Source organism: Astatotilapia calliptera, chromosome 22 (genome assembly GCF_964374335.1).
Source record: "Astatotilapia calliptera chromosome 22, fAstCal68.1, whole genome shotgun sequence".
Classification (NCBI taxonomy): Eukaryota; Metazoa; Chordata; class Actinopteri; order Cichliformes; family Cichlidae; genus Astatotilapia; species Astatotilapia calliptera.
Genome location: NC_137442.1, coordinates 16,703,436 through 16,722,281, shown reverse-complemented (window position 1 = coordinate 16,722,281; position 18,846 = coordinate 16,703,436). Strand labels below are relative to the sequence as shown.

Genomic DNA, 18,846 nt, shown 5'->3' with positions numbered 1-18,846 from the left:
TGAGATGAGTAGGTAAAAATCACGGTATTAGTCATTTTCGGAAGTTTTATCGTGCTACCCGTACCACGTGTTGTTTTAAAGGTGAACTTCTTAGTATTTCCGCTAGGGGCGCTATACCCCCGTATGTGGGGATTTAAAGTGTCAAATCAACAGAGCTACAACTACGTCCGCAGGGTTATGGCACCGAGTACAAGCTAGCTAAATAAAAAACCCAAATCCAGTCCTCAGAATGACTCCGACGGTGAAAAAGTCATCTTCTCAGGTACTGGAGCTCATTACTATCGGCCTGAAGCACAGCTAGCTTAAACGTTTATTGTTACTGTGTGTATCGAGGACGTCGGTTGTGTAACTGTAGGTTTGTAGCTGTGTAGTAACCTTACCCTTTATTGAAACATGGGGAGCTAAAGCCTTTGTAGCTTCGGAAAAGCATATTTTTAGCTAAATGTGACAAATAATAGGGTTTACGGCAAGTTTTAGCTGTGAAAGTGCTTTCCTGCTCGTGTTAGCTGTCAGTCACGGTGTTTGAGGTTAAGGAAATAACGACTATAAATAAATAAATAAACTAAAGCGTTTAAAATGTGTATGGAAGGCGACCAAAAATATCTTGCTTTATTCATTTATGTTTTTCAAGTGGACACGTTAATGTTATGTCCTTTGTTTTGTAATGAGTTAACGCGCAAGCGCAGTGCTCCGTGTTGTAAGTAAAGGGACAATCCGTAAAACGAGTTGTGTGGAGCGAGAGAAACAGCGACTAGGAGTCAAAAATGCAACAAAAACGAGACAGACACCAAACTAAATGTAAAGGATTGTTTGCAGAACGGCTTCAGAGAAGATGATACAGCCTGCCAGAATGGCTTGGAGACGGAGGAAGAACCTCTGCTCCGAGAGAACCCCAGGCGGTTTGTCATTTTTCCCATCCAGTACCGAGACATCTGGAAGATGTACAAACAGGCCCAGGCCTCTTTCTGGACCGTGGAGGAGGTGGGTACTGTACTTTGAGTGGTTTACTGAGTGATCTTAGGAAGAAAATATTGAATGCAACAATGTCTAACCATCAGGTTTTGACAGTTGCTGCTGCTGCTACTTTCCACTGTGCACATATTGATATCCACACATGAAATGAAGGAACTGAAACAGGGTTTTGATGGGTTTTTTTTTTTTTTAGGTCGATCTATCCAAAGACTTGGCACACTGGGACCGTTTGAAGGCAGAGGAAAAACACTTCATCTCCCACATCTTAGCCTTCTTTGCTGCCAGCGACGGTATCGTCAATGAGAACCTGGTGAGACTAGTTTGCAGGCCTCTAAAGAAATTTCAAGAATATATATTTTGCATGTAGATTGAGAACAAGCTCATTTGATGCATTGGCAGCTGAACTGCAAAATTAATGAAACTGATATTACTAGAAGCCCTCAAAAATGAAGTCACACATCAAGAATGGCTATCAAAAGATAACCGTACTTGATGCGTTAACATAAATGCAGATGGCACTCTAAATTTTTTATTTTTTTACTTGGTGTGGTTCAAGTGTTTTGTGGGACTTGCACGCTTCATCGCAAATGTTTTTAATCTACACAACAGGTGCAGAGGTTCAGCCAGGAGGTGCAGGTCCCTGAAGCGCGATCCTTCTACAGCTTTCAGATCCTCATAGAGACTGTCCACTCAGAGATGTACAGTATGCTCATCAACACTTACATTAGGGACCTGAAGGAGAGGTCAGTTACTCGTGGTGGCTCTGTTTTATTTATTTTTTATTTTAGCAAGTCGGAAAATAGTTTTTGTGTCGTGTTTATGTTGTAATGAAAGTATGAATCCTTAACCCGCTTCTCTATGAGTTGCTTTTGTAAACTTTCTGGAGATTTACAACAAACTGTAGCACCTGGGGTTTAAATACAGTAGACCTAAAATTTCAACGCAGAGTGTGTTGTTTACAGAACAAAAAGAGGAAGTTGAGGAAGTTAATACACAGCCTGTCAGATTTTATTCAGCAAAGTCCAGCAAATCATCATTTACCCAGCTTTATTTTTTCATAATGGATGATAAAACTTGAATCCTATCACATTCTGCTTATAAATATTATTCATGTAGCACCATGAAAGCATGCATTAAAGATGCCTTGTAATTAATCTTTGATTGTAAAGTCAGTCTCACCTAGTAAGAATGTTTTACATCTGTTTTAAAAAGTCTTGTTTGGCAGCATTTATTTATTATATTTCAAGACATGTAAGCAGTTCAACAGGAAATGCTTCCAGAATATATTCAGACTGCAGCCTTGTCTCACTGACAGATTAAAAGCTGATAAATAGTTCACTGCATGTTCAGAGAGTCTAAAGACGTAAACGTAGGCAAATGAGTGCTCTCCAGTTTGTGCTTTGAATGAGGAAACTAAATAGTTTGTCAGACAGCTGTGTCAGGCCCAGCAGGAGGGAAAGGGTCAGAGAAAGGCAACTACCTGGTGACTGATCCACTGTTTAAGTTACCTTTATTAGGTGTTCAGAGTTTTCACTGAGCCTGGTTTCTGGAACAGACTCCTGCACCTGTTTGTCACAGGTTAAGTCGAGACCGTTCTGCGGTAACTGCCGTTGTTTTCCCAGCTGCAGCAACTTTGATGTGCCTTCAAACAACAAACGTCACTCATCAACAGACTGTTTACAGATGCTTTTAAGTCTAAACACTCAGCAAACTCCATGAGTCTTGTTGCATTATTTTTACCCTGTTCCTGAGTGTCTTTGATTAAAGACAAACAAAATAAACTATTCCCTACATATTGTTACTACAGTATAATTACACATTAAAAAGTCTTTAGTTCATGTGTTTTCATGTTTGTGTGTTTTAGGGACTATTTGTTTAATGCCATTCAGACCATGCCTTGTGTGAAACGGAAGGCAGACTGGGCCCTCCAGTGGATAAACGACAGCAAATCCACATTTGGTAAGGGAGAAACAAAACTTGACAAAAACACGACAACTGAAAACTAAATATAACATCAAACTGTCCTAGAAGGAACCTCGTGTTTGATCACTTAACAGTCATTTTTGACGTTTGTGCCCCAGGGGAGCGGATTGTGGCTTTTGCAGCTGTGGAAGGCATCTTCTTCTCTGGTTCATTTGCTGCTATCTACTGGCTGAAGAAGAGGGGGTTAATGCCTGGCCTTAGCTACTCCAACGAGCTCATTAGCAGGGACGAGGTGAGACTAATTCACGCACAAAAATATGTGTTCTGATGTGTTGAAAGTATCCCTGAGTTGTGAGCGAATCAGACATACTTGTGGGTAAGAGAAGCAGCTCATATTTAAAATGGAGGTGTGGCATCTATGTAATTATTCCTTTCCAAATGACAGCGTAGCACAGAGTGTTTTCCATCTAGCTTTGTCTGTTGTCAGTCTTATGTGACTAAATGAGTAGATGCACATAATGACCATAAGTTTGAACTGCTGTGGAAAACCTTCAGAAATAGAAACAGTATGTCTGCCCTTACCTGCATTGTCATGCTTATGGTATGACTCCTTAACTTTGTGCAGCAGCCTCAGCGGCCAAATTCATAAGAGCTGTATAATTCATATATGCTGTAAAGACAACATTGGTCTTTAAAAATAAGTCAAATGATAAGAATAAACATGAAAGATTAAACAGCAATCATAAACACCAATATACTGTCAAAGCTGGCAGCAGAGTCATGACTGCACATTCACCTCGCTCTTTGGAAAATGCCCTCAGACAGATATTTCCCTGTTATAGCAAACACTGTACAACAGCAGCTCTGCACTGGCTGTTTTGAGAGTCAGATTTTCAAAATATCTTATTGTTATAAAAAATCAAGAGCCTCATATCAACTAACTAGTTAATATAACAAGTTTTTGGTCATTTATGCTGACTGTATGGTGGCAGACTCTGAAAACACTGCTTTTACATCTTGCTGACACCCGGTTTTCTTTCACTCAGCATTCACTGTGTTGAAACTAATCATCACCCTATTAATTAACAATTACAAAATAGTAGTTGTTGGACATGCAGTTCTCTTACAATTCACCAGGGGGTGCTGTATCAACCATGACCATCATTGTTCTTCCTTGAGATCAAGCTGATGTAATAAATGCTGTTGTGTAAACACAAGTCTCCTAAAATAAACCTGGGACTAAGTACACCATGAATACACATTTTTTCAGATCAGCTGTTCTGACATGTTTTTTTGTTCTTTGCTAGGGTCTGCATTGCAACTTTGCCTGCCTGCTGTATAGCTACCTGGTGAAAAAGCCATCAGAGGAGAGAGTCAGAGACATCATCACCAAAGCTGTTAGCATCGAACAGGTCAGCTAATGCTACACATTACATACATTATATGCTTGCTTATTAAATGCTATTCACTTCATATTCCTGTTCATTTTGTCTGCACTAACTCACATTGCAGTGGATCAGTTGTAGCTTTACAGCAGGGGTGGGGGAACTCCAGGCCTCAAGGGCCGGTGTCCTGTAGGTTTTAAATGTGTCCAACACAGCTGATTTAAATGGCTAAATTACCTTCTTAGCATGTCTTGCAGTTCTCAGGAGGCCTGGTAATGAGCTAATCACTTGATTCAGGTGTGTTGATCCAGGGTGATATCTAAAACCTGCAGGACACCGGCCCTTGAGGCCTGGAGTTTCCCACCGCTGCTTTACAGCATGACATTCTGAAGCAATAAAATCTTAATAGGTCGTACCAGTGCTATAAGTCACTAATCGTTATTATTCATATACAGGAGTTTCTCACAGAGGCCCTGCCAGTAGATCTCATAGGAATCAACAGTTGCCTCATGAAGCAGTACATCGAGTTTGTGGCTGACCGGCTTCTCACTGATCTCGGACTGACCAAGGTAATGCTAATAATCATTCGTTCAAAACCCTCTGCACACCGGAATGGGTGAAATTAAACCTATTTTTGTCTTTTTTCCTCATTTTTTTTTAATCCAAGGTTTACCAAGCTGAAAATCCATTTGACTTCATGGAGTCTATCTCACTCGAGGGGAAAACCAACTTCTTTGAGAAACGGGTGGCAGAGTATCAAAGATTCGGAGTCATGTCGAGCATGATGGACGGTGAATTCACACTAGACGCAGACTTCTAAAAACTGACATGGCATGTTACTGTAAATTTGTTACATTCGGTCAACCTATTTATTTATTTCCATACAGTTATTATACAACAGAGGTTTTCAAGTCTTACTGTAATACTGATACAGTGCTACGAAGTGAAGGCTGTACTCTTTTTTTGTTGTTATTGTTTTTTGGGATGTTTTTTTTGTTTTGTATTAGAGATGGAGAATTATTTAGCAACCAGTACAGTTTATAAGTAGAATGGGTGAGCATCAACATTTTGCCATCATGATAAAATAATGAGGGAGGTGACATAAATAGTATTTCTTTCCTCACTGAGCATTGTGGATAATAAAAACACAGAATATATTTTTACTTTTCTGCTTCGTGTTGCTTGTTTCTATGGCAAATTGCTTTAATATTTTCTAACTTTTAAAATACAATAAAAAATGTTTTGCCAAATATGTGTAGGTGTTGTAAATGAATGCAAGAGGTAAATGTTTGTACAGCTGAGAACCAACAACAGCCTTATTCTCAAATGTAGGTGACAAGAAATAAATGTGATGTGGGTCATTTTATGATTGGTGGACAATGTGGGCTTCAAAAATTCAAAAAGGACTCTATTTTCTAAATTTCTTTTATGCATGTAAGAAGAACAAATAATAAACCATCCAAAAAAATTATTTCAGCTCAGGCATCAAAGCTACACTTTTTATGCAATACTTTGGTTGCTGTATGCTGTGACATGAAAAAGTGGACTTTATAAATATTGTTTTAGAAATTATTAACCTTTAAATTAAAGATAATCACCGTCATACTAAATATTCATACAGTTTCATTCATTTAAACAACTTTCAGAACCTACCTTTTTTTGTAATTTTAGTATTTATCTTTGAGTGTTTGTTGAATACATTTTTTTGTACACTTTTCATAAAATAATTGAAACTATGCTACAAAGGCAATAGATTACTCCCTTGTGAGCTAAGAAAAACATTTATGGTTATTTTATTCAAATTATAAAGCACCAGGGTTAATATTAGAGTAACAGTGTTGCACAAGATAACATGGATGAATGGATTTTTTTTTAATTCACAGATTATGACATAAGTCTAACTCAAACAAAATACTCAGGACCACGGGTGTATTGTTTAATAATATTCGGTATGTTGTTAACATGTTTGTACAGTAATGTTTTATATGTGCACTCACGGGATTTCGAGCAGCTGGGTTGCAAATCAGTGCTAATATTAGTGTTCTCTCAGAAATAAAACGTGAGCTGTGTAATGTAATAACGCATGAAAGTGAAGGGTAAATGCAGTTAAATGAAATAAAAGAAAGAAATTTCAAAAAATTAATTTGTTGTCTTTTTGTAATGTGGGTTAAACTGGTTAGAGTGACACAATCTAGACATAAAGATCGGATAAACACAAAATTTGTCAAAGATTTAGTGTTTTTGGAGTTAACACCTGACTGGATTGTGTCACTTCTTTTTCGTCTCACTGTTTTATCTCTTTCTTTTAAGGCTTAACAATTACAAGAGTCTATCAACACAAAGCAGAAAAAGTGGGTTGTAACTGATTTTAGTTGTTATATTTTTAAGTTGTTATTTTGTATTTTTAAATAATTGTTTGGAACCACTTTTTCAACAACTACGTGTACATTTAACCTCAGGACAGGTGTCATTTATATAGCATATGTGTTTTAGTATTTTGTGCATGGGTAATTTTCAAATTCATGGGTAAGACAGAAAAGCTCCTGTTCTTACAGAGCGGCTCGTGTAAGTGCATGATGCTGTCCTGGACAAACCTGTGAGTGTGAGCTTTTTAATACTGAGCAGATGTAGTATTGATATGCTGCTGTTTGTAGCCTTGATGTTAACAGTCAGATTAGATTAGCCACTCCTCCGTTAGCACGGGCGCTGGAAATGATAGCTACAGCTAGTGTATGCGCAATTTTGAAAGATGGCTGGAGACTTGCGAGGTCTTGCGCTGGAGAAAGCCGAGCTGCTTTCCAGCCACTTGAAGGAGCTGCTGTCTTCGGGACAGGGATATGTTCGGGCTCGATTCGGGGTTGACTTGGGTCTGAAGCCCGAGCTGTACCCGACGTGGGTCATCCTGTCCACGGCCGCGGCGGGTCTTCTGCTGCTGATCAGTCTGTCGTGGGCCGCTGTTTGCGGCGGGCTGCTCGCCGGGAAAAAGCGAGGATCCCCGGTCACACACGGCAGCAGCAGGAGCAGCAGCGGCGGCGGCGGCGGTGAGCCCCTCAAGGCCGGTTTCGCTAAAACTGCCAAACCAGAAGAGCAGAAGAAGAAGAACAAAAAGAAAACGGTAGAAAAGGTACCGCAGGCAGCCTTTACCGAGCCGTCTAATCACAGCGAGTCAGTCACAACACGCGCGGGTGTTCATTTAACTCCTTAACCTAAGTGCTCCCTCTGCAAAACAGTTCAGTTAGACACTTATTTTATTATTTTATTAACAAAAGCGGTTAAGTTTGGCGTTAGCTAGCCAGCTAGCTACCTGGCATGTATGAATTGACGGTCGTATAGCTCGTCGTATACTTTGTTTACACAGCACAAATTAGGCCATCTAGGGACAATTCCACGACCCACTTACAAGTGACAAAAATAAACCCGTAATCTAACTGCATATGGATGAAGGTAGGGTATTTTATTAAGAAAGGGAAGGTGTTATCGGTGTTTGCAACCACCTGATACTCCTGTTTAGCTAGCTAGTTAATACGTCATCGTTAGCCACCTGAAGCTTCAACTTTCGCTTTGATGAGTGAAAATGGTTTTAAAGACGTCCGCAACCCAGGCGCGCTTCTTTGAAGCTCGTATTTAGAAAGCGATAATCTGTTTAACCTGTTAAATATAACTTTTAAGACAAGCTAACAGACAATAAGTGTGTTATTAACCAGTCATATAAGGCTTAATAATTTAGTGTTGACGCAAAAACTGTCGTTTTTATTTTAAGTAAGTTGATATTTTCTTTAGCACTCCCTGTTTTTCTGGGTTGTCATGCTGTATGTTTCTTATCTGTGTCTTTTCACCCCTCCAGAAGTCTCAGTCCAATGGGCAGCCAGTGACTGTGGCTCAAGAGGAAGTTAAAGTGGCTGAGGCAGTTTCTAAGCTGCCAGCACAGATCAAAACTGAGAAGGTATGATCAAAATTAAGGAAATGTGAAACCAGTGGTGGGCAGAGTAGGCGCAGCATTTCCCTGAATTGCTCAGTTTTGTTGATGTTTTGCAAGATAGTTTTATTACTGGTGACATACTGCTAAAACTCCACTTCTGTGCAGTGAAAAAATACATTTGGAGACTACTGTTGGGATGATAAATAATAAAAGACATTAAGTGCAGTAAAGTTGTTATTATGAGGTAACTTGATTGTTCTTTTATTTCTGTCCACAGAAACCGGAGGTGCAAGCCCCGGTGCAGGTGAAGAAGAACAAGAAGAAGAACAAGACAGATGTGAAACCAGTTCAGCTTTTGTCTTCAAACGATGGGAAGGAACCTGATGACGGTACAGCTCAACCGTTGAGGCGGAAATGTCACAATAGCTTCTCATTTTCAAAAGGACATTTTAATATTATGCAGAATGTGCTTCTCATGCATGTCCTGTCATTCTGATTGCAGCCAGACTCTTTAAAATATAGTAATGAGCAAATATCCTTCATAGTCCGATATATACCACATTCCCTTAGAATGTCGTGTTATTTTTGGGGTGCATGTATGTTTGTGTCATCCAGGTGTGTGGGAGACAAAAGTCAGTAACCGAGAAAAGAGGCAGCAGCGCAGGAAGGAAAAGGGTCCTGAGGACTCTGGCGGTTCAGGAAGTGTGGAAGCATCAAAAACGCACGTGGAGGCAACTGTACCAGCAGCAGTTAACAAGAGGAACAGAGGAAACCATGGTATTCATGTAGAAGGAATTCACTATGTTTAAATATAGTCACCACCCACTCTTTTAGCTACACCTGTTGAGGTGCTCATTAACACAAGTATCTAATGAGCCAGTCACATTGCAGCAACTAAGTGCATTAAGGCAAATGTATTTTATTCTAAAATGACAGAAGAAGGTAGCATATTCAGTATGCAATTTTGATATATAGTCTACCCGCATTATCACACAGTATTATGTGGTAATAACCCTGTTTCCAACCCTGTTTCAGAGTCTTTTCATTCAAGAACCACTGGAAAGGGAGATACAGCCAGTGAAGCCGTTAAAGACAAAGGTAAACCATTTTTTTATGAGGCTCTCTTAAACGTGAACTTATTCAGAGTTTTAAGGTATCACAGAGGTGATTTTCAAGCTGCTCAGTCCAGTGAAATTTCAATATTGCTCGTAAGTGTTGTTTTCTTGTCAGTGAACTGGTCTGAACTCCCCTCCTGTGACATATTTTGAACAAAACTGTTACTGAGGGACTCTGATGGTCTTTCCTGTTTGCATGTTCCCTCAGTTTCCTCCAGCTGGAGGAAGGAACCTTCGGTCAATGGTGGAGGCTGGAATGATATGTCCTTGAAGATCCCAGGTCAGATGAGCACTATGGAGGGAAACAAGTGGAGTGCTATCTCAGCAGCTACACATTACAGGGGCCAGCCAGAACCCCAGCCGTGGGCTCAGGAGTCACAAGGTACCATCTAGATCTGAGTAAACCTTTTTACACCACAAATGTAGATATTAATAGTTTGTATGACATAAGAGATTCTAGACTGAACATACTGGAGGAGATTTCTCTCTACACGAAACATTAGAGCTGATAATGAAATGAAATGACCTTTTCCCCTTTTCCACTAGTGCAGATTCTGGTGGTCAATCTAGCATCAGTTTCAGCAGAAGAGAGAATAAAACCAGGTCGAAAAGCTGGCGCAGGCATAGCAGTTTAAACTCAGTGGCTGTGAGAGACCCTACTGCAAGAAACTCATCAATAATTGGCAGATGTAGCCCACAAATCCTCTAAATTCTATGTAAAGATCATTTCTTAATGCTTTCCAAGTGTGGGCTAGTTCTCAGAAGACACTGAGACAGAACTGGCTTTGTCACAGCACTGGCACCACTGACATAAGGTCAGGGTGTAGTGAAAATAAAGACAGTCTGTTAATGAAATTATAACCTGAGCTAACATTTAGTAAGCAGCTATGACAGCAGGTTAAATCTTTGAAAATTTAAACTTGAGTTAACTGCTGCCTCAACAAGGGCAGCCCAAGTAATAACCCGGCTTGTCCTGATGGATTATTGTCAGACAAACCTTGTGGATGTCAAGCTCACTGTAAGCCTGCCAAGGTAAACACAGTGCATTTATCATGAAACTGAGCAGGATGTTTGGTAAAACTAGAGTAGACCTTTCTTTGTGTATAATGTGATTTTGATTTATTTAGTTATTTTATCTCCAGGAGACTGGATTTCATGCTGTGAGGTGTTCAAGAAAACGTGCCAGTGGAAAAAAGACAAGATACTCCAGCCTCATATTAGAAACCATGCTGTTAACGTTTAATCTCCGCTGCAGTTTGTTTGCATTCCACCAGCATAACCTGTCTTTCTGTGTGCTGTCAGCAACAGCGTGGAGTGGCATTGATGGCCGGATAAAGCCTGACCTCAGCCCAGTGTCCTTCTCCATGCTGGGACTAAACACCACAGGTTTGTCACCCAGTCACACACCAGACCTTTCAGCTGTGTCCACACTGGAAGCGAGTCGGTGACACTCGGGAAAATAAGTGCTGCTGCCAGCACAGAGTGGGCGGGACCCAGGATAAGGCTTGCAAATGACGGAACTGAAGTGACTAACAATGAAAGCTCGTGATGCCGTTGATTGGCATGTGACCTGGCAGTAAATACATTACAGGGTTACCAAGGCAACTAGATACAGAAATGTCTGCAAGCAACCAGCCATCAGCTTCAAGGCGATTAATCGCTTCCAGTGTGGATGCTTATTGATTGATTGATAATTGTCATGGCTAGATTAATGAGTCTACGTCCCTCATTAAAATAAATAAATTAACAAATAACCTTCTGTCTCATACAGATCCAATTTCAAATTCAGTGGATCTGCAGTGGGCAAGCCGCCCTAAGGTTAATGATGAATGGTCAGGATTCAGTAAGTAGCTATGCATCAAATCCTCCTAAAAAGATTCTTCAGGTTTTTACCATCTAACTATCTTCCATCTGTATTGTGTGATTTGTTTTTTTAGATGGGATGGCAGCAGCAGATCCCAGCTCTGACTGGAATGCCCCAGTGGAGCATTGGGGAAACTATGAAGAGCCCCCCGTGTTGGTGACACCAGCTCCTGTGCAGAAAGAACAGCCTGTCCCCAATAAGGTTTTTGTTTTGTTTTGTTTTGTTTTAATTCTGGCTTCTTACTGTATTGTTTCTATTATAGGCTTCACATAAATTGATCTGTATGTCTTATTGTTGCGTCAGGTGTTGGAGGATGAGAGGGACACAGAGGATCCGTCCGGCGGAGAAGCCAAATCGAAAAAGAAGAGGAAAAAGAAGAAGAAAACAGAAGAGGAGGCTGCATCTGACGCTCAGGTAATAAACCAAACCAAGCTGATAAAATCAGGTCTTCAAGTGAATATTTAACCTGTTGTAATATAATCATTTCTTGGGTTGTAGACGGTGAGCACGGCGCACGTAGTCAACACAATACCCAAACCCCAAGAGCTTCCTGCACTGCCCTCCAAAAGGCAGAATGCCAGCATAACCTCCACTCAGAGTAGGTTTCAACATCTCTGACTCCAAATCTGTGTTCACTGTGTTGTAATCATTTCTAAGAGCGGCTTGTTTAGGTTTCATTTAAACACAAGTCACTATCTGTGGGTATATACCCAAGGTCATTATTTCATAGTTATCACGTGACACGCCCACCTGGCGGGCAAAAGCAGTACTGCGGTCCTTTGCCCTCCAGCCATCCATTGAACATCTTTCAGTTTCACTTAGCTAAAATCCCAGAGAGTTGCTGTTCTATCGGATGCACTAATCAGTACTTCTTTACAGCTGCCAGAAGGGCGGCACCAACTTGTCAACACACCTCTCCTAACCCTGCCTTACAGGCCAACCCTGCTTTCCCACAGCAACCCAGACTGACAGTGGCAGCTCATTTAAACTTTAGGAGAGATTTAGCTTACATTGGAAAGACACTTGGTCAACTTTACTATAATGACACGTCGTTAATGTGACAAATTAATAATACTGAAATTTTTCTGGCCCAACACTGTAAAAGTCCCAAGTTAAGAAAATGTAAGATTTAACTTTGGTTGACTTTTTTTTGAAGAAAAAAATCTAAGACCGTTTCTGTTTTACTCTGTCCAGCTCTTCTTGTAATTACGGTAGGGTTATTTTAGCAGCCTGTGCAGCCTTTTCCTTTGTCTCTACATTAATGAATGTACTCACACAGGAAACATGCAGACCAGCTGAGTGTATTGTTAGTCATCCCACATGATGCTGTTCAGTCAATCAGATCATTTATTCAGAGCACGTGTGAAAACCGAATAATACACATTGTTGAAACACTGTTGAATTTACTTTTGTTTGAGGAAATGTTCTGTAACTGGATGCCCTTAAATTTCAATTGAAAAACTTTTTTTTTTCTTTCATCTCCGTGCAGAGAGGTCAGAGCAGATTGCGGAGCCTCCGAAGTTCTCCCAGAAGAAAAAGGTCCGAAGGGAGACATGAATTCACCTCACAGGTCCAGACAAAGCATATGCAAATGATTGTTAAACGTGTCACATGCAATAATTACCAGGTACACAGTTCAGAGATCAGTTTCACAAACAAAAAAGTAAACAGGTGGAAGGTATCACCTGCTTGGCGAAATTCAGAGATGAAATGTAGTCCTATGGACTGAAAACTTAACTAATTTGCACTATTTGCTATACTGCAAACAGAGTGGAGTTTGGGGTGAGGTGGGCTTTTAGTGGAGGTACATATTTAATGACAGCAAAGGTGTTTTGTTTTGAGACTTTATTTGCCCCCTCTGAGAGTGTATGTAATTGTTAACCCCAAAAAATAAAACGGGTTTTAAATTTTTATTTCTTTTGTGATTTTTTTTTTTTTCTTTTCTGTTTTTTACCAGAACACCACACTTTTTGGTTCCACACAGTGTTGCACTTTGTTTTGATTTCTGTGCAGCAGCCCCCTATGAGTTATTGAAAGGTTATGGAGCAGAGAAATATACCTATCTCACTCACATGCCCATATGTACACTGACAGATTAAGATACTCCTGCTCTTTATACTGGGTTTGATGTGACATCCGTCATTAAGAGCTGTAAGGGTGTTCAGGTGACTACTACCATTAGACACATTGATTGGTACTGATGGGTGCTACAGGACAGTGATGTAGCTGCAAAATGATATAGGCACTTGGCAACTTTGCTTTTATATAGGAATACAACCAGGTGAAAACCAGCCTAGTCAAGTCCTATACTGGAAAGAGTTGTGTCATCGCCATCAGTGCAGACTGACTTGGATTAATTGCAACATCATTCTAAAACCTTCAGCAATCTGTCTGAGAATAATGATGTTTGTTTGAAGACACATTTGCGAATGAAAGTGGTCGCCCAGAGGCTGAGGGTGTTCCATGCTCAACTTCTGGGCGACCAGTTGGTCACCACAACTACTTGCAGTCGTTACCAACATAAATATTAAATAAATCCAATCACCAGGCAACCCTAAAAAGAGGCTGCTGTCCTGTTTTTTTACTCTTGCGTGACTGAACCACAACTCACGGCTCTGTCAGCATACATATGGCATGTGAGTATTGTTTTGAGATAGGTTTGTGTATTCTTTTGTCTAATATTTCTGTCATTTGAGTGAAAACACTCTGCTGTAGGGTGTGTAGTTTGTGCTTTTAATGACCAAATGAGTGGCAGCTGTGGTCAATGTCAGTTACACCGGTGTGAAAGGCATCTTAGCCATAGAAGCACAGCCATTACTGTCCAACTCCTAACTGTACACCTGTCTAACTGTATGCACAAAACCCAGCTTTGCTACAAATAAATGAAAACACTTCTGTCTGAGCTTCAGGGTGTCAGAAGGGAAATGTTGGGAGGCTGAAAGTTAGTAAATGATATGATATATAGTCTTTTTGAATGACAGATTGGATTTTTGATATTAAACAACTGGTTCTGGATCCCCATTGGAGACTTAACTGTACATCTAGGCTGCAGTAACTGATATGAACCACCGGGAGGCACTGTATTGTGAAGTTACTAGTGGGATTAAACTATACTGCAGTAGGACTACAAATGTGTAATCCCTGTACTTTTATAAACAATATCGCCCTGAGTATGTCTGTCTTTTATCTGACTGGATTGTATTTAGATTTTTTTCCATACCTAATGATCACTTCTGAACTCTTGTGATTTTTTTTAAACATTTCTTCCACTTTTGTGCTAGAAAAAGCCATGCCATATGTACAGATTGTAAGGGCTTTTTCCAGTTCTGTAATTGCACTGTGCAAAAGGCTGTATTTGGTTCCTTTTGATTTTGAAGAAATGTTTTTATCATCTTTTGCATATTGTGAACTATTTTAATCTTTTTAGTTTGGACCTTTGTTCCAAGATGTGTGATGGGCTAAATGTTTTTGACCTAAACTGAGAATGAGGATATACTTAGAGATATGACGTGGAGCAGCTTTAACTCCACATCTATTTGATTTTAAACAAGACACACACACACATACATACACTCACAGAATTACAGACATATATAAAAGGAATTTAATTCCATTGCCTTAACTTGTAGTTGTATAGAAAGTGCGTTGGAGTCCTTTTTATAGTTTCCATCCAGTTGCAAGTTTTGGTGTCAGAATTGATTTAATTTTGCATGACTTTGATAATAGAATGAGATAAAGTGATCAAACTTTTGCTTTAAATGTTAGTACTTGGTCCACTCATAGTACCACTCAGTATCTATACTGTAATAGCTTTCTGTATGGAGACGAATTGCAGCTTTCATGTGGGCATCCAGTTTAAGGGGACATTACCATGTTTTTGTGAGATGTAGTGCATCAAGGCGTCGATCAGCTGATGGTGGTAGTTGTTGGTAGACCTGGTAGATTGCAGAGGATAAAGTGATATGTCACTGTGGTTTCAGGTGCCCTTTTGTTAAATTTTTACTGATGAATATGATGATGACTCAATCAACGTATTTATATACTTGTCTCTAGGAAATGTTTTTTTGTGAAGGGTTTTGTTTAATGAGGAGATAAAAATGAAATTTCTATGTTTGTTTGGTAAAGATGAAAATTAAATGAGAAGTGCTTGTATCACATTGTCATGGAAATGTTTTTTTTCCCTTCCCTTCATATCGTGAAGAAGGTTTTTGGTGTTATTAACTCTTTTAAAAAGATTCTCCTAACATGAGATTCTCATGTGAAGTGTATTGTTGATTTGATCGATTACCTGTGCCTTAAACAGCTGCTTTGCCACTTTTCTTTAATATGTAAAAATTAACCAAATGCGAAAACATACCATCCCTGGCCACTTTATTAGGTACACCTGTTTAACTCCTCATTAACACTATCTGATCAACTAGTCACATGGCGGTAACTCATTTACACATGTTGGAATGGTCAAGATGAGATGTCAAAGTTCAAAATGAGTATCAGAATGGGGAAGAAAGGTGACTTTGAACGTGACATGGTTGGTGGTGCCAACCAACTATTCTAGGGTTTACAGAAGATGGTTCAAAAAAAGAGAAAATATTCAGTTAGCAGGCCAGAGAAAGACAGGCTCAAATAACCACATTATGACCAAGGTATGCAGAAGAGCTTCGCCTCAAATCTCACAGCAGATGAGCTACAGCAGCAGAAGACCATGCGAGGTGCCACTCCAGTCAGCTAACCAAAATAACCAGGGTCACCAAAATTGAACCAAAAAACACTGCCTGATTTAATAAGTCTCAATTTCTGCTACGGCTTTCAGATAGTGGTGTCAGAATTTCATGTAAACAACATGAAATAATGGATCCATCCTGCCTTGTATCAATTGTTGAGCTGGTGATGGTGTAGTGGTGTGGGATATGTTTTCTTGGTATACTTTGGGCGCTTTAGTACCAACTGAGCATAATTTAAATGCCACAATTACCTGAGTATTGTTGCTGACCATGTTGAGTCCTTATCTCAAACATATAGAGAGCACCTTTGAGGCATAGTGGAAAGATGGAGTCACATCATGGATGTGCAGCCACAAAATCTGCAGCCACTGCTATCATGTCAATAGGGAGCAAAATATCTGTGCAATGTTTCCAGCACCTTGTTGAATCTATGCAATAAAGAATTAAGACTGTACAGGAGACAAAAGAGGGTCGCACCCAGGACTACCAAGGTGCACCTATTGAAGTGACCAGTGAGTGTATGGCATCATGAAAGAAGTCTATTGTATGATTCCATAAAACAGTTTGCATGGTTACCAGGAGGCTTGCCTTAAATTTATCTTCCACATTTAGCCAGGATAGCTGTTTATGCTTCTTGTAAACATTTGTACAGCAAGAATAATGAAGAGCTGGCTGCTCTGTTCAATGCAATTTCAGGGTTTTATTTTGGAGGGGGTTTTAAGATGTTTTTTAAAAAGCACTTGACCAGATGATCAGCCAGTAGCATGCTCCAGATCTGATATATATATATGAACTATATAGTATTATTAATTTGCAGCCTTTTAGTAATGCCTTGCAAGTCCAACACATAAATTTTCCTTACTACTAATTTAGGTGATGCATATGTTGCATCATCAACATGCATACTTTTTTGACATTATCTTCAAAATACTTTTCAAAAAATTGAAAATAAAAGTAGCCCTTAACTACTGCCTTGTGGAACACCGCAAGCTTTCTTTTATAAAAACTGCCTTTAAAAAGCACTCACTCTGCCAGAGAGCTAAACTTTTATCCAAGTGCAGACTTTGAGAAATGTCATATTTCATATTAGCAGTTAATAGTTTATATGCTATATGTAGCCTATACAGATGGTAGTCAGTGACACTGAAACATAGAAATAGTATTACTAATAGTGCCATGTTAACCATCAAGTATGGAATGGCTAAATCAATAAGTAATGTTCAATGGTACCATTACTCTGTTTACTGTTGTTAACAGTTGTTAACAGTTCCCTGTTGTTCGTATTTTCTTTCTAATGTAGTTTGTTTGCCGTCAAAGTAATCCCAATTCTGGCATGATTAAAGTGAGGACTCACTGCTTGCTACAGTACAAATCTGTGTCACTAGTCAGGACTCTGTCAGACCCTGGCTACAGTGACCCTCTTGCGGCCAAAACACTGCATCCGTCAATGTGGTTAGGCAGTCGCGTGGCACGCTCACAGAGCCTGACCTCCTTCGCTTCATCTCTCTCCATCCTTTATCTCTCAGTTCATTTAGGATTTGCCGGCTTTTAATCTCTCACAATCTCTGGCTCACTGTCCATTCGCATTCACTTCAGTGGACCATCATGGTTTTCCCCCATTCTTCCCTTTTTTGGGGGGATTGTTGTGGGGTTTTTTCTTCTTTTTTGTGTGTGTGTATGAGAGGCAGATGTATTAATAGAGAAGGTCACTCTGTAATGGATGGTACTGTGGTTGCTAAAAGCCTTGCTATGAAAAGCATTTGCTAATGCTGCTTTAAAAAAAATCTATCCCTGTGTCTGAAATGCAGAGGTCTGATTCAGCTACAAACTGAAACAAGAACATAGCAACTTGCTCATCTATTCTAAAAAAGAATAGACAGTTGGACCGTTCCTTTGTATAATAAAACTTCCGACACACTCACAATTAATATGGAAAATCTATTCAGCCTGGAAAATGGGACCATGACTTTGAGATTTTGTCTTATTCCAGCATGTCTGATCGGTGTTAAGTCATGGCAGCAGAAGAGGAAAATCCCCTAATGTGCCGATGATGCTGTCCACCCACTGGAGCTTAGCAGAGCTGTGGTCACTGGCCCATCTGTCAGGCTTGGTCTGTGATGTTTGCACAGACAGAGACAAAATGGCACAAGATTAACTGGAGTTTCATGCTCTTAACATTACAAAAAGCACATCAATCTATAGGTTTTTGAGGCTTTTGTTTAAGCAAGAAAAAAATGGTGCAATGAAATTATCTCTTTTGGTTTCAGTGTTAAGCATATGGTGTCAAAAAAGAGGGCCGTGACGGTCTCTCTTGACCTGTTGTTCCTTTTTCTGAACACAATGCTTTTTTGATTAAACAGATTTAGTTAGAAATTTATATATTGAAACCTGAAACAATGAAAAAATATTTAAAAAAACAACAAAAAAAAACAAATCAGTGATGAATCAGTAATGTTTTTGGCATAGCCACACTTTTTTTTTTTAAACTTTTTTTTTTAAATGGTCGTGAGCAATAGGCTTTCTGATGGTTTTTCAAAGTTTTTATTTGGACATTGGGTGCATTTTCTCTTTAAGTCCATTCCTTGTACCTGACCATGTTCAGAGGAATGTTCTTTGTTTGTTAATTTACTTAACACTGACCTATGAATCATTTAAACACAAAAAGGCACATAACTCAAGGGATGAACCTGAGCTGTCTACACATAACATCTTACCAAAGAAATAAATTTGAATTGTATCTGTTGATTGTACTCTTTTACTAGCAGTATTACTGTAATACTAGCAGTCTGTCGTAAAAAACATCATTTATCATCAATAAAAAAACAACTCAGTTTGACATTTAATAGTGAAGGGAAACGGGGACAAATGGCTGAGGTATGCCAAAAAAAAAAAAAATCTGCAATCACAGATCCTGTGGTGAATCCATATTTGAAATATCTGATTTAAA

The 18,846-nt window shown here is 39.5% G+C and overlaps 2 protein-coding genes across 3 annotated transcripts; both read left to right on the top strand.

Moving 5' to 3' along the window:
• Positions 1-89: 89 nt before the first annotated feature.
• rrm2b (ribonucleotide reductase M2 b) lies at positions 90-5,530 on the top strand. Its single transcript, XM_026156916.2, has 9 exons — positions 90-262; positions 817-981; positions 1,166-1,282; positions 1,582-1,715; positions 2,837-2,931; positions 3,054-3,187; positions 4,203-4,307; positions 4,736-4,849; positions 4,948-5,530. The coding sequence occupies exons 1-9, from the start codon at positions 230-232 to the stop codon at positions 5,098-5,100; spliced, it is 1,050 nt and encodes a 349-aa protein (XP_026012701.1). The 5' UTR covers positions 90-229; the 3' UTR covers positions 5,101-5,530.
• A 1,422-nt stretch (positions 5,531-6,952) lies between these two features.
• On the top strand, positions 6,953-13,091 carry mtdha (metadherin a). Of its 2 annotated transcripts, none has more exons than XM_026156541.2 (12): positions 6,953-7,404; positions 8,125-8,223; positions 8,477-8,588; positions 8,815-8,976; positions 9,235-9,297; positions 9,523-9,696; positions 10,617-10,700; positions 11,086-11,157; positions 11,252-11,379; positions 11,482-11,592; positions 11,677-11,776; positions 12,668-13,091. In XM_026156541.2, the coding sequence occupies exons 1-12, from the start codon at positions 7,030-7,032 to the stop codon at positions 12,733-12,735; spliced, it is 1,548 nt and encodes a 515-aa protein (XP_026012326.2). In that variant the 5' UTR covers positions 6,953-7,029; the 3' UTR covers positions 12,736-13,091. The 2 variants fall into 2 exon arrangements, with proteins under 2 accessions (XP_026012326.2, XP_026012327.2); XM_026156542.2 differs by having other exon boundaries at positions 6,967-7,404; positions 10,623-10,700.
• The last annotated feature ends 5,755 nt before the right edge of the window (positions 13,092-18,846 follow it).

Coding starts and splice junctions, on each gene's coding strand:
- rrm2b (XM_026156916.2), top strand. CDS start 230: ATGACTCCGACGGTGAAAAAGTCATCTTCTCAG. Junction 1,716..2,836: donor ATTAGGGACCTGAAGGAGAG/GTCAGTTACTCG, acceptor TGTGTGTTTTAG/GGACTATTTGTTTAATGCCA. Junction 4,308..4,735: donor AAGCTGTTAGCATCGAACAG/GTCAGCTAATGC, acceptor ATTCATATACAG/GAGTTTCTCACAGAGGCCCT.
- mtdha (XM_026156541.2), top strand. CDS start 7,030: ATGGCTGGAGACTTGCGAGGTCTTGCGCTGGAGAAAGCCGAGCTGCTT. Junction 11,380..11,481: donor AACAGCCTGTCCCCAATAAG/GTTTTTGTTTTG, acceptor TTGTTGCGTCAG/GTGTTGGAGGATGAGAGGGA. Junction 11,593..11,676: donor AGGCTGCATCTGACGCTCAG/GTAATAAACCAA, acceptor CTTGGGTTGTAG/ACGGTGAGCACGGCGCACGT.